The 19,466-nt window shown below is 31.6% G+C and overlaps 1 protein-coding gene across 2 annotated transcripts in view; it reads left to right on the top strand.

Annotated features, from left to right (window-relative positions):
• Positions 1 to 1,391: 1,391 nt before the first annotated feature.
• Positions 1,392 to 19,466, top strand: part of LOC113396504 (uncharacterized protein) — a 67,261-nt gene continuing 49,186 nt past the window's right edge. For both annotated transcript variants that reach the window (XR_010309328.1, XM_064216811.1), the window contains exons 1-2: positions 1,392 to 1,471; positions 15,827 to 16,026. Coding sequence is in view for 1 of the 2 variants with exons in the window: in XM_064216811.1 (XP_064072881.1) it covers positions 1,468 to 1,471; positions 15,827 to 16,026 (204 nt within the window). In the remaining variant the exon portion in view is untranslated. The remainder of the gene's footprint in view (positions 1,472 to 15,826; positions 16,027 to 19,466) is intronic.

The following is a 19,466-nucleotide window of genomic DNA, read 5'->3' on the forward strand; positions in this document are numbered from 1 at the left end:
GACGGTTATGGTGTAAAATGATGTACAGGAGATATTTGTACGTGACATTTCTCATACAACAATACACGTAACATAAGAACATAAGCTTTTGAATGTTTTTGTTTGAGTAGTAAATTATCAAATTAAATTTTATGATGATTTTACGTTACGCGACTTAAGTAAAGCGAACAACAAAACTTTAATTAGATTCAGAGTTATTGTGAATCGTTTCATTTAACGCCTCACTTGAATTTTCCAAATACATAGCCAGATTTTTTTATTTATTTATTTTGACCTTTAATACAGAAAAAAAATAAATAAACAGATTATAAATGAAAAATGTCGAGGGAGCTCTAAATATAAAAGGCATTATTAATGCTCATCTTTTGTAAATTTTCTGTACACTCAAGAAGGAATCATACGTAGGAAATATATATGACGTCATGATTAAAATCTAAATTTTAATGTACAGTGATATATATACCTTTAATATATGGGTAAAAGTAACAGCCTATAAGTGTCCTACTGCTGGGTAGAGGCGTCCTCTTCCTTGTGAGGGGGAGGTTTATTAATATACCATATTGATACTCTTTATCAAAGTTAGAGTCGAAGTCAAAAATATTTATTCAATATAAAAGCGAAACACTTGATTATTGATACTAAAAAATCTACCACCGATTTGGAAACAAACTCCTCGGACCTGAGAAGAACCGGCGAAAGAAGCCACACACAAAATAAACCCACTGAGGGTTTATTTTTCAATTCATATCTTACAATTATTCTTTGCATACAAGGAAAAAAAAAACGTTTTTTGAAACAGCCTGGAGGCGATCATATATTAATAAATAAGATTTACATTTTATTTTATTGTATAGTATAACACCTCGCCTTATTGCCTCCACTGGTGACAGGAGGACTGGTTCGTTTTTAGGCCAGAGGATCGGAATTGCGATTCAACGGGGAAATGCTGCTAGCATTCTTGCCACCATTCCACGCGGTCAAGATTTATACAGTAACTATTTTTAATTCATATTTGTATATATATTTAAGCACTTAATGTTATCAATTCTTATGTTATTTGTTTTAAATATATTTATTTGTAAAATAAAAAAAAAATACATAAGACATAGTTTATCTTACTGAATAATGACACTCTTTATTTTTGAACAATAAAAGCACTTGTTAATTTGTTTTTGACTTTTTTTTGGTAATATATTCTAAACTTTCTTTGTTTTCGATCATAATACATATATATTAAAACAATGCATTATAAAATTCACATGATTTATTAAAACTTAACAAAAAATAGCCTTAAAACTGTTGCATATTAATAATATATCGTGTATTCGGTGACAAATAAATTCCTCCCTCAATGAAGCGAAGAGTTTTCATTCAGTATTATTTCATCCCCCGTGGAGGGTGCACGGTTTCTCTTTCGGTCACACAGTAGAAAAAGTTAGCGAATATTTTTGTACACGACATTATCAAATGGGTACGTACAATATTAAATTTATTCATTTAATTATATTTTCATTCTTTTAAACACTGAAAGTTTTTTTTATACGGATGAAACTAAATTTAAAGTTAAAATATAAATATAAACCTTTACGAAATTAATTATTTAATCGATTCATTAATATTAATTTATATATTATTATACAGGCAATATAAAGCGTGTAATTATTAATTGTTTAACGAAAAGTTTAAATTAGTAGATGCCATTAGGAATTAGGTAAATGTATTTAAGTATGAAAGAGATTAAGATTTTGTTGTAGTTGATTGTTGTTGTCGTTTTAGAAATGGTTGTTATGTTTACGTATAATTAGTTTTAAGTATTTTGCAGTTACAACGATTGTACTGTACTGTATCGTATTGTACTTTTAACGAGAATCTTCATACTTAAATATAAATCATACTTTAAACGGTTTAATTGATAAGGTTTATTACACAATATGATGATAAATTATTAAAAGTATTTCTATGTAATCATTTAATTTAACGGTTAGCTCACCATTAAATTTCATCTTGAACACGACGATTCAAAAGTGCTTTTCTGAGCGTTATTGAATAAACGATATTTTGGTTTTACAACGAACATATATTAAGTGGTCGTGAAACATTTCCATATTCATATTATTATTGTTATAACATTATGAGCAATTAAGTATATTTGATTTAATTTTACTATATAATATTCTGTATGAATAAGAATACCGAACCATAATGAGTCAAATTCTGATATTGAAATGATATATTTTTTTAAATATATCTAGAGCTTATGACAAACAAATATTTAGTACAAAGGGTATTAGTAATACTTCCCACTGCTGGGTTTTTGTTTTAGAATTTAATATATATGTATTAAATATTCTAAAACAAAAACCTTATATATATAACAAAACGTTATATATATAACATTACTTTAGTGATTCGTAAATGTTTGTGTAAACTAAAATATACATATATATGGTACTTCTTTAATGTAAAAGGTAGATTATAATTTCAAACGTTTACGTCCCGAGTTGGTATGTCCCGCTATAAAATCCATTTCTTTAGCGATGGAAACGCAGAATTCAAAATAGATTCCACGTGTACATTTCTAAATTAGTCTGGGACAGTTGTTTGAACAACAGCTATAGCGACTTCAACTGCTAATGTCGTAGAGTAGACATTGAGTGATAATAAAAGCCTGTACTTCCCACTGCTGGTATAAACAGCTCCTTGCCTTATGAGGAGAGGTTTGAAACTGATTCCACTAAGCTGTTCTCAATTGTGTTCCACTAGTTCTAACAATTTTATCTTCTCTTTAAATAAAAATATATACGTACGTAACAAGTTCTTAATACATATGAATCTTCTTAATTTATTACAGTTTTAAACCAAAACTATAATTTTAATATATACATACTAAGTTTGAACGTCGAAATTTCTACAATAATTAGTTTTCCACTAATGTGTTAGTTATACTCGAACGTGCATTTTAATCGATTTCGAAAAAAAAGAGTTGTTTTTGTTTGTTAATTATTAACTGATTTAAAGTTTTGTTTTTTTTTATAGGAGACTATACTTTATTTGGCCTCATTAAAATAGAAAAAAAAAACTTAAAACTGATTTAATTTTTTGTTAAACGACAAAAATCTAAAGACTTAATGGTGGAAACACTTTTAAACAAGAAAATAATTTACATATCTTGTCAAAACTCTAACTCTAGTTTGCAATTTCCTCAACAATAAGTGTAGCGATATTATATATTTATTTCTGGTTAACATAGTAATTAAACTATATCATATATATTGTAGAATTCTATACACGCGCGTCTGTACACACACAAGTAAGATTGTAATCAACGACCGATTGTTATAATGAATACAATATTATATTACTAAATCTAATGAATCTACGACATAGTAAATAATTAGTTGACAGGATTATATGATAGTTTGAGTTTAATTGAGTTAAAAAATAATACGTCAATTTGACACTAGTAATTTTTATTTGACTTATATTTAAGGCTTTATATTTAAGGGGCAGTAGACAACGGTGCACGTACATAATACGTGCTTAAGAGCGTAAAAGCAACGTTTTGCAAAGCACTTGAAACACTGCTAATTTCCTAATAGGAAATCCCATCACAGATCCACTAATCAATAACAAAAAGATTCAATCAAAGATGTGAAAAATGTTCATTTGAAAATTGTATTTTTCTCGTGACCGATTCTAGGTCAATTTTATACAAATTCTTAGATAATCATCCCTAGATGACTATCTATATCCTAATATAGATAGGCATTGAAATTACGATTAAAGTATTCACCCAGTGGATACTATACGTGGATTATAAGTGGTTAGGCACCATTGAGTTTTCATAAACTTGACATATGTTAATAACTCATCTAGTACTAGCTGATAAAGAATACCATTGAAAGGATTAAGTTTGGCTACTATTCAGCAACCCCATTAAACGGCACCAATAGTTATACCTTCAAACCTTCTTTTTAGAATAGGAGGAGCCATTGCTTAGGAGTATGACAGTTACGGACATTATTATATATATAAAAATCAAAGAATCTCAATGCAACAAGCAGTTTTGAATCGTATTTTCCAAGAAAAACCCAAATTAGAGTTAACACTAGTTCTGAATATTGATTCGACACAAAATAAATCGACGAGAAACTTGATGAATTCTGTGTTTAATTGCACGATGCGCTTAATCGATTTATTTACTAAATGGCGTTGGAGCCCGTCCAATTATTCGACCACGCTGAAGTTACGTAGATCCAAACGATAAGTTTAGCTAATATTATAATACTAGCAAAACCCGGGAGACGTTGTTACATATAACCAGATGACCGAAAACCTACAACAGCGCGATTTTTAAGGCATTTCCAGTCTCGCACAATCACTCTGGAATTAATTTCCGCCGTTTTTCTGAACCGATACGACTTGGAAATCTTCAAGACGTACGCTCTTGGCGTACACATTTCTTGAAGGCCGGCAACGCACCTGCAAGCTCTCCGGTATTGTAGATGTTCGTGTCACTTTCTATCAGATGAACTTACTGCTCATTTGGCACCGATACAATAAAAAATGACTCTAAACATATATATATCATGTCAGGGTGATTTCTGTGTATATACGGCATAGATGTTAATTTCTGAAAAATAAATATTCCGCAAAATTATTTCGCCGGTTTCTCTCAGCTCTGGTGTGTTTCTTTCTGAACCGGTGGTAGAATTTTTATAAAGTTATTTGAATTTTAATTTTAATATGCCATAAGTTAGAGTCTTACAACATAGTGAAAAAAAAAGTTCTCAAGATAATCTTATCTGTGCATGATATAATCGGTCAAACGATGGCATAGCCCTCAATTATGAAAACCTCATCCAATTCAATATATTAAATAAAACCTTTATTCTATTACTACGAACTAAGGGTACATATGTAGCTAGCATAAGGCCAATGAACTCTCCAATAGAGAGCTCAATGTTATTGGGGGACACTATTTCGATTTTATTTACATTTACTTCAGATACGTTTTGATTCCAAAAATAAAGTTTCATGTTTCTAACTTAAAAAAATACGGACTTTCATACATACTTTCATCCCTTATTTCACCCCCTTAGGAATAGAATATGCAGAAACGTTTAAATATTTATGTACTCATTTGTAATCAGTATCCTAAAAATAAAGCATTATGTTTCCAACTTAAAAAATGACGGACTTCCATACAAACGTTCAATCCCTATAGAATCCCTTTTGGGATTAGAATTTCCAAAATTCTCTCCTTAGTGGGTGTCATGTTATGTTAGTTTATAAGTGTACAGCCTCAAATATAAGTTTTATACTTCTTGTTCTAAAATTACAATACTTTCAACAACTTACAACTTTTCATCCCCCTTTTCAACCCTTTACAGCACTTTTTCCAGCCTATGTCCTTTCTCAGGCTTTAGACTATTTGTGTACCAAATTTCATTTAAATCGGTCCAGTAGTTTTAGAAAGCGAGACAGACAGACAGAGTTACTTTCGCATTTATAATATTAGTATGGAGTATAGATTATATTTATTCTAGTATTACTAAGTACTAGTACTCCAAAGTAAGTAAGTCTTTATGTCATAAAAATTAGTTGAATCTATCAAAATATATAACAAAATAAAGTTTACGTATATATTTTATGGACCAAATGGTCCATGTACCAAACTAGTGATATAGCTTAACCTAAAAGATGTTCCGCACAATTTCACCGGCGTTTAATGTAACTGCTCTACCCCTATAGGTCGTATAAAAGATTTTTTTTTCAAATCGAACTGCAAAATTCTAAGCTAGTCTTTGTTAAAACTAAATCTTTATTTTTTTTTATTTTGTATAGATACGTGGACGGGCAAATGGGTCATCTGGTGGTAAGTGTTCACCACTGCCCAAAGAAATTGGCACCGTATATAAAAAAAATAGCCCTTAAATTTCCAATGTACCACCTACCTTCAGAACTGAGATGTTATTTAACTAACTAGCCTGAAGATTTCATCAATATATGACCTTATGACATATTTGACACACAGAACATATTTAAAAAAACGGCGTATAAACCATTGAATTTTCATTTCTTAACTTGTGTTCAGTGGTCAAAGAAAACATCGCAAGGAAACTGCTCGGGTCAAATAAAGATCTGCCACGTGTATATAGGCCCACTTTTTGAGCCTTTTGTGCAGCTGACCCAGTACCTTAAGCCTACCTACATGTATTACGTGATAACATAGCCTTTATTGCATAACGAAAAGCTGCAAGAGTTGACTTAACATACATACTTATAGTATGGACGACGTTTGGCTTAATGCCAAAAACGTACTATATTGTACGTTTCTAATCCAATTTCTTTGCATCAGATTAATATGCACGATACAAATTCACTGTGCTCGTAGTTTTTGAGCTTTGTATGAGTCCTTTGTGTTTCAATTTTTTTTTTATTTCATTTTTCTTTCGTGTTTACACATATAGGTATATTTTGTAATTTATAACAATAATCATCAAATACATCATATTAAAGTGGCTTATTGAATGAAAAATCATAGCCTGTAATAATGTAAGAGCATGCTGAATTGCTTTAAATTATAAATAAATACAATTAAACTTACCACATTCTAGAGACATTCAAACTGATCGGAAGCGATACGATTAAATCCATTTACGAAAATACAACAAAATTCGTAAATCGAATCGGACTTCCCTATGATTTTATATCAGAAAATATAATTACAAATCAAAAAAATTACTAGTTTTAATGTGATATTTACTCGGAGTTTTCGATGAGCTACGCATAAATTTCTATATAAATATAATTTTTTTACTCATTTACTTTTACAACTAGGCAATTTTGGATCAAGTTTCACTAATAATTTCCTATACTTTACATGAAAATATGAATGACAGCACAAATGTGACAAAAACGACGCGCTAATACATTAACTAAATCATTTTAAGAACGCACGATATCAGTTGCGGTTTGTGGTTTAGAAGGAAATACGAAACATTAAGAAATAATTTCATGAAATTATATATAATTTATAGAGTTATCTGTGTGGCTATAGTCATAATTTCAGGCGTATTATTTTATGGATATCTGTTTTTCATAATAATTATCATGTTGAATATTCATTGAAATACTATTACGGTATCTAACGTATTTACGGCTTGGTGGTAGGGCTTTGTACAAGTCCGTCTGGGTAGGTACCACTCATCAGATATTCCACCGCCAAACAGTAGTATTAATATGTTCCGGTTTGAAAGTTAAGTTACTATAACTACAGGTACATGGGACACAACATCTATGCTTCCAAGGTTGGCATCGTATTCGCGATGTAAAGAATGGTTAATATAAACTTCAGGTGGTCCTTTTGCTATCCTGCTATCTCTAAACCGGCTATTGTTTACCCATTATCCTTTTCTGTAACACATTGCAAACCAACAAAACACACTTCCTGATTTAAAATATTAGTTAGTTAATTAAATTACACGCTTTAAAGGAAAATATTCCTAACCGCCTCAATGTATTTCAACACTCGTATCACTGGATTTCATAACATAGCTGAAATGATTTATAGAGTATATAATTTATCGTTACACTGAAATTAAAAATGTTTTATATGAACTTTATCATGAGCAGAGTTCGCTTGATAAAGTATTACCATTTAATTCTCCGTTCATTCTTTCCATGTTATTTTATATTATAATTTTTACACTAGTGTAGCTTACTAGTGAAGTAAATGTACTAGCAGCTGGGTAAAACCTCCTCTCCCTTTTGTGGAGAATGTTAGACGCTTATTACACCACGCTGCTCCAATACGTATTGTTGGATACATCTGGCAGATTCTCATCCACTACGTTTCCTCACGACGTTTTCCTTCACTGGCTAGCACGAGATGAATTATAAATACAAATTAAGCTCATGAATTCATTGATGCTTGTCCGGCTTGAACTTAAATTCGTTGGACGAGATACACGCCTTGTAACCACTGGACTACCACAGCACGGTGCTAACCAAGCATTTTGTGAATCATTGTGTAAGATTATCTAAAATATTTCGACACAGACATTGCTCACACGACACACACGAAGGAAAAAATCTTTATGCGTCTAAAAATTTGCACTCAAAAGTTCCATATTTTACTGAAAAATTCTGACTGTTTTATGTAGTAACTAGCTTTTAAAACTAAATGTCTCAAGTCCTTATTCGAACCCCGGATCAGACCAGAAAAGTTATTGGGTTGTCAAAGATCCGGAATTTTAAAGTAAGCAGTGTTGACATTCATTGTAGAGTTATCCTAGATCCTACGATTAAACTTTCTCTGGTCAGAGTGAGGGAATAGTGAGTGCATCAGTGTTTCCGCGCCCACTAAGATATCTCCTGCAATATATGCTTTTCTCCGTTGCGAATGGTTGCCGTAACAGAAATCGTTCTGAAGGACAACCCTTTTCATTCACGTTGCATTCAAATTCGATCACTTAAAATGAGTGTTGGAAGTTAAAAACTCGCTGTATGTGCAGATATTGAAATTATATTTATTCTGCAGAAAAGAGCTATCCGAACTATTTACAATATTAGTTCTAGAAGGTCATTGCACAAAAAAATTAAAGAAATTAGTTTATAACTGCTTCACAATATATTTATGATAGTATAATGTTTATACAAAAATATTCCAGAAATAATGATATACATACTATTAATACAAGAAATAAAAATAAACTTGTAATCCCTGCTTTCCGTTTGCATGCGGTACAGAAAACGTTTTTGGGCAATGTTATAGGCATATTTAATAAATAGGATACCGGAAAATATAATCAGTTTACTATTTAGTATTTATTTAGACTAAATTAATCATTACAATAATACTTCTAAAAAAACACTTGGTATTAGGCACGGGTTCCACCTCAGGACTGATTGAACAATAATTGTGAATAACAGCACCGTAAATCTGTTTATTTAAAAAGAACAACTAAGCGAGTTTCTTGCTGTTCCTTCTCGATGGAGGCTGCTTTCCGAAACGATGGTAGTGTTTAAATATTGACGACTCCAAAACGCTTTATTGTAAAGTTTACTTAAATAAAATACATTTGATTTGATTGTTTTTTATATTGTCATATAAAACGACATGAGTTCAATGATTTATCTTACGTTATGCCTATAAAATTCAGCGTTTATTTAGCACTAAAAATAAACAAGAAGGTAGACACGGTAAGGTTCTTGTTTATTTTTAAGATTATTATTTTTAATAGTATTGTCTCTACATTGTACTTGAATTCGTTTTGTTTATTGTTTAATTGTAAGTATATAAATGGGCTCGTAGGTGTAGGCTTCGTTTCTAAAGCACAAATATTATTTATTTATCTAACATCAAAATTACAAAACAAACTTATTTCGCAATTTATTTTATGAAAACCAGAGGTAGTGGCAGATATTCAATTGTTTTATAAGAAATATATATTTTAAACATCGTGAGAATATTATTTGGGGTTGGTGAGTATCAGCATTATTTTATTTAAACTTTAACAAATGACAAAAAATTATGATTTATAAAAAACTAACAGTTCGTTTCGGCACTTTATGTTCGAGTAAAACTCCCTTTTTAAAGTTAAAATTTTCAAAAATATTTTCTAACGTTATAAAAAAAACATATGTTCTAAATTTTAGTTTTCTAGACTCAATATTTTTTTTTGTACTTTTATAGCTAGCCAGGACAAACGACTTTAAATGTATATTTATCTAGCTGTTACCGGTCCGGTTAGCTGGATGTTAAATAAAAAATCAACGAGTAAACAAAAATTAATACCCTATAATCGTCTACGAATGATACCGCGTCGATTAGTCATAATTTCATACCACGTATCGGTAGTTCAATAGGTAGTAAGAAGAAAAAACCGTATAAACGTTATATAGAATACTACTCCCCGCCCTAGAATGTCTTTATATACTACATTCACAGCCTTTTATCATTACACAATACCCTGTCCCTGGATTTTAAATCTGTAATATCTTCGAAAATATTCTTTTAAATTATATACTGTTAGGAGCATATTGATTTATATTAAATGCACAATATATTTGAGGTACTTATTGGATAAGGATCAGTGCTGTATTGCTTAAAATCGCTTCGTTAATAAGCTATATTTCTCGTAAAATTTACATAACATACATAATCATACATAATCAGCCTGTAAATTTCCCACTGCTGGGCTAAGGCCTCCTCTCCCGTTGAGGAGAAGGTATGGAGCATATTCCACCACGCTGCTCCAATGCGGGTTGGTGGAATACACATGTGGCAGAATTTCGTTGAAATTAGACACATGCAGGTTTCCTCACGATGTTTTCCTTCACAGCCGAGCACGAGATGAATTATAAACACAAATTAAGCACATGAAAATTCAGTGGTGCCTGCCTGGGTTTGAACCCGAAATCATCGGTTAAGATGCACGCGTTCTAACCACTGGGCCATCTCGGCTCTATTTCTCGTAAAATTTAAAGGACAAAAAATGGTTATTGTGGGTTATTCCTAAGAGATAGATATATACCATTGCGGATTTGTTATAGACTTTTTTAAGGTGTACAATACAGTAGGTACTACATTATTTTGATTAGAATTACTCTATCTATTAAAAAACCCGCATCAAAATATCTTGTGCAGATTTAAAGATCTAAGCATACTTAGGGACGGACAGACATCGGGAAGCGACTTTGTTTTAATAATATGTAGTGATAGCAATTTTTCATAAGTGAAAACATATTTTCATTTTATTTTATTGTCAATCAAACTTGAATTTGGAATGTATACCTTACTTTTTAAACACGTGATATAATACACTTTATCCGGTGTTGCAGTTAGCACACTCATTTGAGCTCATGTTGCAATGCGGTAGCTTACATAAGCAACTTTCCACATATTCACAGAACGACGAACTTCAATAATCAGATTTTATACTGATACATACGATCAGAACATTTATTTTCTAACAAATTATCAAATCTCTAGCCGCTGATTCATAGTCATTCACACGAGTCCTTAATGTTTCATATAAAACGGTCATTACAGCTACCACGAGTCTAGGTAGAACTAGGGTTACCTAGACTTTACTTATTATGCCACCAAGAATAAATACTGAGTATTTTTGTTGGTGGCGCATTGGCGATAACGGTTTTTTTATTGCCAATATCTAGGAGCCGTGGTGACCACTTACCAACAGGTGGCCCATTTTCCCATCTGATAATATGACATAATAATATATATGTTTAAATTTATTAAAATAAGTATGTATCAACAAACCGTATTCATATGAATACGGTTACGTTAAGTACGTGCGCTTCCACGACTGAATAGAAAGACACGTAAGAAATAATACGATGCATATAATATGTATTAGAAATTGTGAATGAAAAGAAAACAAATACTCAAAAATGTCACGTAAACAAAATCATATGGAAACAGAATGAAAAATTTAAAACCGTCTCAGATTCCTTCAAACGAGTCACCTCGCTGAGCACAGAATAAAGGAGAGCACGGGTGTCAAATTGAGGTTATTAAATGAAAAGCCTGTCGGTCCTATACTGTAAACACACATATCTATATACAGCACCTTATTACGTAGCCTTATTACATAGTATTTGAAATATATATTGGCACATCTTCGGGGCAAGACCGCCTTTATTAACGCAACGGCAAACGGCATGATGTTCTCTTATGACGTCATGCTCTATAGCCCCGCTCTCTACCCCTGTTTGTGTTCTTATGTATTATAATAATAATAAGAAAAATATATTCTTTTAATTCATATAACTTTATATTAACATTAAGCTAACGCTTGTTACGTAATTAGTTTAAAGTGGCTAAAACTAGGAGCGCGATTACTTGTAGAGTCATATTATACAACTAGCTGTTCCCGCGACTTTCATTTGAATTCAACGAAAATGTTATTGTTCATTTCGCAGATTTTTAAAATAAAATTATGACCTTATAAAAACAATTAAAAATCAACAATAACATTATATAAATTGATAATAATGAATAACATAAACTAACTAAAACAACCAACATTGAATGATTCAGATATTGCATGTCAGAAGCACCCAAACTTCGCGTCAACGAGTAAACCCAATCCTCTGCTACTGGGCAACGCTCTTTTATTATTGTATGACGCTACATTGATGCACTAGGCAGTAATATTACTAATTTCCGCCCGTACTTCGTAAAGGTGTGCGGTGAGGTAGAGGCAGACGTACCTTCCTACGTAGATACCTTCTTCTCTGTACCAATAAATACCGTATGTGTAAAATTTCATAATAGTTGCAGTATTTAAAACGTGTATACGTAATAAACTCACTGTCATAATAATAACATTAGTTAATTTTTTTTAAATATATTTAGTGATGAGGAAAAACAACTGTTTTTATGAAAATATTGTCGCTTTAGTATATAAGGAAAATACTTTAAGGGTACGCTTCAGTAAACAAACAAAAGTAAAATATTATAGTAATCATATCGTTTTCTTCAGACGATTTATTACGTAACAACGCCATTTATTTATTTATTGGAAAAGTTACATCATCAACATATCACTAAGCACTTAAAATTAATATCTGTTGGGTAACATACAAAGTGATACGTCTTTAAAGGTGTAAACAACATTGAATTCGATATGAACTGGAAACATATGATGAGATCGTCGTGACATATTTTGGGCACGGCGACCAATCAAGAGAGAGCAGCCAACGCAGATATTATAGTGCAAAGTGTGTGCGCAAACACAGAAACGCTCTATCTTTCTCTCAGGTGCAGCAAATCCGACAAGACCGCAAAGAGGCCTGGCGCAGGATCAAGGGCGTAACCTACTTTCCAAGGCACAGGAATAAACTTCCAACTTCAGGTCTCCGGAATATCTAAGAATGTTCGATGGAAAAACCTAATAATTTTACCGGCCCAGCCTGTGATTTGATTCTATACAGGACGTTAGGATCTTCGGCCGTATATCTAGCGTAGACCAAAGAGGTGTTCTAGGTAATATATATATAAGTGTATATATAATTAATTGTACCTCTCAAGTCACCAAAATTTCATTTTATTCATAAAATGCATATATAACCCCTCTCAGTATGCGGTCTTATTTCTCTACTGTTTCTATCGACAATGACCGACTTTTTGCGCTTCCAGAAATTTCTAACAAGACAATTTTACTATTTTATTTTCTTGAAAAGAATATAAAATAGTATACATATACAATATTTTATCATTTTAACTGGATTTTTCTTATAAGATTAAAATGAAATGAGTCATTGGGAATCGTACTTTATTCATAATGTCTGAATTTTATGGAAGGATTTCTGTTATGAAATAGGTGCATGGGCATTTGAGCCACCTAGTGTCAAGTGATTACCATCATCCATAAATATACGTAACAAGTTTTAAGCAATTATTATATATATAATGAGGCACCGACCTTAGAAATTTAACCAGTATAACTACAGGCACAACTATATATCCTTTGTATCTGCAGTTATACTGGCTGACTTACCCTTCAATCCGAAACTATACAAAGTATTGCGGCTAAGTAGAAAACATCATGAGTGGGTGGTACCTACCCAGATGTTCTTGCACAAAGCCCTACCAAATAAATTGGTGTTTTCTTTTAGACAAAGAAGTAAAGTAATTGTGAGGATGATGAAGCCCTTCGAATCGGTTTTTATATTCCAGATTAAATGTATTTTATTCAAGTGAAATTTACAATAAAGTTTTTGAATCGTCAATATTTAAACACTTTTGGAAAGCTAGAGGCTGCTGCAACGAGATGAAACGGCAAGAAACTTGCATAGTCGCTCTTTTCAAATAAACAGATTTACAATGTTATTTGACAGTTAATTCAGAAATTCGCTATTCTATGAATTCTTGAATTATATTTAAATCTTTTTTTAATGTGACCATAAAAAAAGGTTTTAATAATCCGTTGTGACTATACAAGGCCGGATCAACAAGACCCTTACAACGATTGATTCATTTAATAAAATAATTTTATACGTTTATGTCGGCTGCTGACCGCTCAGTGGGGTCAGTATTTATTAAAACATGATGTTTGACTACGAAACCGACTCACCTTATTTACTGTAAAATTAAATGTCAAATTTCCACAAAATTAAAATTCTACACTGGTTTTTGTTTCTGCAAATAAAACTATATTTGCTAAAAAGTTGTTTATTAATATTATAGAAGCTGTACCTAGCACATTAAACTGTTCACAAAAACAGACGTTTTTAATTTCTCTATTTAAAAAAAATACATAATTAATGCTAGCTGTTATTGAATAGCCGAGATGGCCCAGTGGTTAGGATCGTGCACCTTAACCGATGATTGCGGGTTCAAACCCAGGCAAGAACCACTGAATTCTCATGTGCTTAATTTGTGTTTATAATTCATCTCGTGCTCGGCGGTGAAGGATAACATCGTGAGGAAACCTGGATGTGTCTAATTTCAACGAAATTCTACCAAATTTGTTTCCACCAACCCGCATTTTAGCAGCATGGTGGCATATGCTTCAAATCTTCTCCTCAAAAGGAGAGGAGGATTTAGCCCAGCAGTGGGAAATTTACAGGCTGTTAATGAGAAAATGTAATATAATTAAATGTTCTTAATTATAAGTTACAAGTGTTTTAATATTTGTATTTAATGCAATATCGGAATATATTGTCGGTTAAGTTTTATTTAATTGTTTTTACTTAATTGTAATGATACCGTTGGTTTCAAAAATAAACAAAACCATCAAACCTTCGAGTAGTCGCATATGATGTAACATCTGGCATCTTACCTTAGACATATTCAAAATTAACATTAGTCCTCTCAGAAATGGGTTGGCACCAACTGACGGCCAACTCTATCAGCACACATGCTCATTGGTCAATTTAAATAGCGCGCGCTTCAAAGGCTTCCTGTTACACACTTCCGTCCCTTTTCACGACGTCAGTCTTATAGATTGCAGCAAAGCGAAAGAATAGTTTACGCATCACTAAAGACAATATCAGTTCATCCAGTTTTCACAAGTTCTACTGAATAAGTATTCGCTTACACTTTCCACCCAGGTAATCCTACCACTTACCGTTTTATCAATAGAATATTGCTCATTATTAAATAAAATCAGAGCTCCAATAAATGTAATTCATCTAAAGAATTAAAATAACTAAATTTCGTTCCTAGCGATTGTCTACACTATATAAGGAACCTACCTGCCAAATTACAAGTTTGTAGGTTTTAGTTTCTGAGATTACGTGATTAATCAGTGAGTGGTATTTCGTTTATATATATCTATATATAGATAGATAGATTATAGATTCTTAGATCTTTATTAATGACACACTAACAGACTTTTAAAATAACATTTTAAAAAATGTCAAATTTAGTACATTAAAAAAACCGTTATAATATATACAGGATGAAGAATACTTCTGAAATGTTGCTCTATTTCTTTCTACATCATATATTTCTTCTCACACGTAACAATTGATGCCTAAAAGTTATGAGTCTTTAAAATCTTACCCTAAATTCTCGACCCCACCTATTATGGAATCGGTTCTTTCACTTCAAACATAAGAAAAAAAACATAAAATTACATCTGCGAGGAGTGGTTTGTCTGTCTTACAAAGTTGTTGCCGGCTTTTATTAATTTGTCTATATTTATAACAAAAAAAAGATTGATTCCAAAATAATATTTCCAAAAAAAAGTGGGACCTTTTAAAAGATTCTAAACTATGAGCGTAATTATTAATATTGTTAATTTTCTAATATTATAACAGAGAGTATGACATCAAATTTCTTCCACAGCAACCCCAAGGCGCCTGAAACCAGTAGACAATAGAAGTTGCGGCTTTAAGGTTCGCCGTTGGTGCCGAAGCCGACGCTGTCAGCTCTGGAGGCTTCTCCTATTGCCGTTTATACCCATCCTAGCTCTGATAGTACAGACTACACTATCCTTGAGGAACAGTCTCACGAATGGAATGGAGGTTGCTGATGTTGAAGAACAGGTAAATGATCATTATCAACCATAATTTCTAAACGAATTAATTAACAGCATAATATATAATGTAATGTAATTGGGTTAATATGTACTAGTGGTTAGAAATGGTGAATTAACGGAAGATTACAAGTTCAAGCCTAAACTAGAAATAACGACATTCCATTTTCTAAATTTGAGTTAATAATAAAGCTGGTGAAACCTGGTGGTGTTCATGTTATGTTCATTGAAGCGTGTTGATATATTTTTTTTATGATAAATTTAGGCGAACTGGCAAATGAGCCACCTGATGGTATTAGTCACCACCGCCCATAGACAAGTGGGCTGTAAGATATATAAAAATATTCTTAAATCGTCAATGCGCCACTAAACCTGGGAACAAAACTCTATGTCCTGGTTACACTGGCTTCAAACCGGAACACAACAATACTGAGTACTACTGTATAGTGGTAGAATATCTAATGTGTGGGTAGTACCTAACCAGACGGGCTTGCACAGAGCCCTACCACCAAGTAAACTCCAAGCCTCAAAAAGAGAGGAGGAATTGGCACAGCAGTCCCACTTCTCCTACTAAATATATATACAGACTGTTACACGTTCATGTTTTTTTTTTTTACAAATTATAATATCATAACCTCTATCTTAGAGTGAAAGGATTCTCTGAAATGTAAAAAGACTCATCTCCATGTCCTAATTCCACGTGAAAGTCATTTCTTGCAAAATACATTTTCGTATTATTGACTGGCTTCGTAATCTATGGACGTTGAACCTTTTAAGCTAAGAGCTATTCTGCATCTCGCCTGTTTATGCTTTTATTCGCTCCACTGCTTCGTAAACAAAACGGAATTGTTAATCAATGTACTTCTATAGTTGCACATTTAAGTATAGTTTTGTAGTAGTTGACACGTTTCTGAGCGTATACGCCATTTTGTTTTCGAAACAAGATTATGAGACATGTTTACATCAACTAATCTAAGAATTTAAAACTTTAATGGAAGTTAATGGAATCTTCATTAATCATCCCTGAAAGAAAAACTCATTCCACAAACATACACTTAGTAAAAATACAGTTCACGTCGATACTGACCCTTGACAAAGTATATTATTTTGATTAAGTATGTTTTGTGTCTATCAATAATGTTTTATTTTATTAGCTAGAAAGTACTGTCGTTGCAACCATTTACTGAATATACAATTGTATTTTAAAAAGAGGTCGCTAGGTAGAACTCAAATAGCAGCATTTTTTGCAGTCCATTTTGCGCATTTTTGCTATGAAAAGAATATCCTATTGTAAGCTACATAGGTACATACATATGTCGTTAGTTTTATAAGGTGAAATATTATTAATATAAAATCCTTTTTTCTTGACATAGTATATTGATATTGATATAATTGACATAGTATATTCCCTTGACCAGTGGAATGATATGACTGTTGTTTGGTGTTTCTTCGATACTGATTTCAAAGCTAAAATGAATTATCAATTTTTAGAGATTTTTAGTAGAAAGCAACAAGAACCCTGCAGACGTATTTATTGAATTCGGTAGTTTGATGTACCTGAATGTGTGTGTTATTTTCCTATCTGCATGCAATTTTGAAAACAGATTAATTTCGATAAAACAAGATTTATCCACATTTGTTAAATAGCATCTCATACGTATATTTACTTATTTTGTTTCAAAACAAATAACAAAAGTACGTTGGCCTCCAGAGATTGATATATAATTTAAGTGACAGCGGATTTGCATTAAAATTCGCAGTATTCAAGATCAAAATAAAATGGTCGAAGTTAAACTTATTTCTTGGCTCAGAGCCAAAAACCTTTTATTGAGAAATATATTAAGAGGGAGCCAAAAATATTTATTTATTTTGTTATATTTACGTTTCACGAAAATTATTTTATTCAGAAGTTTAACGTAAGAAATATCATTTCACTGATGAACGTTCTCACCCTTCGAATCAACTTTGTTCATGTAGTTTATGAGAATTCTTAGGTAGCGTTTTGAGTTTCAGGATAACAAAATAAATAATACCAGTGCAGTCTTTAGAATATCGTTTTCTTTTTAAGGTAAGGTAATAGGTAGGTGGACGGATAAATGGACCACCTGATGGTATGTGGCTACCACCACATTGGCGCTGTAAGAAATAATAACCATGTGTAATTTCAGTAGTTCGGGATGGCAATAAAATTATGTTTTTTACAATTATGCTCCAATCTCTCTATATATCTTTTACAATCCCTCACAATCCTCCAATTGTTTTTTTCTTATGACAGCTCAATCATTTTTTATAATAAGAAATAGTGCTACATGCCAGTATTAAATGTTATCCCATAATATTAACTAAAGTTGTACAAATTATTGATCAATTAATTACAATAATAATTGTATATATTTATAATATATGATATTATTAATGATATAATTAATTATAATATCCTATGACGTAGCACCGTATGGAGTTTAGGGCTAGTCTCGTAACACATGCTTTATATCACACCAAGGCGATCTAACTTGTGAGCTAAGATGTAACGTCCCTTGTACTTGTAGTGGACACTACCCTTAGGTTGAGAGTCAAAATTTGAGTACAATTTTACTTATTTTTCTATATCTTTATTCTATTACCAATTATGTTACTGGACATTGGCAAAACCTTTATAAAACTTATAAAACCTTGTCTTACCCACTAGGACAGGTCTAGTTCATGTATTTTCTTGGAGGAAGTAAATTGTTATTCAACGTCTACTAGCAATCTATCAACCGTTTCTTGCGTTCACGTTTTGTAGAGTAACAATGATAATCTTTCATTTGAACATACTTATTAAAGCCTTCGATACGAATGTAATATTTCAAACAACTGTGTTGCATATAATTTCTCATCTAGCGATCACTTTTAATTATTTTTTTTGTTGAAAAAATATTTTAATCAATCTGTTACGAAGTCGCTAGTCATTTTATATCAATCGATGCGAGATGAGTTTCGAATTTAAAATAGTAGAGTAATACACATGTTTTTTTTTCCATTTGAGATAATCATATTTATCGTTTACACGAACTAAACTGTTCTAAAATTTTATAAAATAATTTTAAGTTAAATTTAATGTTAGTATAAATTCAAAATTGGTCAATTTAGCCACCATATTGAATTTAAGAAGGATTTGTTTTCCTTAATTTTCTACTTGCCATCAAAAATCTACGAAGATTATAAATTGATTACTAATTAAATTTCGTACAACTTCTATAACAACAATAATAATCAATCAAATTATTTAAATTTGATATAAAATGATGACAAGATATAATATTGAAATTTTACCAAATTAATCTCATAATTGACCAAAACAATATATATTAATTTTATACTTAAATCGTTGATAATTTTTTACACAGTGACATTTCTTAATGTATACTATGTTGGTTTGCATGGTTCAAATTCCATGTCGGGTACATA

This window comes from Vanessa tameamea, chromosome 13, assembly GCF_037043105.1.
Source record: "Vanessa tameamea isolate UH-Manoa-2023 chromosome 13, ilVanTame1 primary haplotype, whole genome shotgun sequence".
NCBI lineage: Eukaryota > Metazoa > Arthropoda > Insecta > Lepidoptera > Nymphalidae > Vanessa > Vanessa tameamea.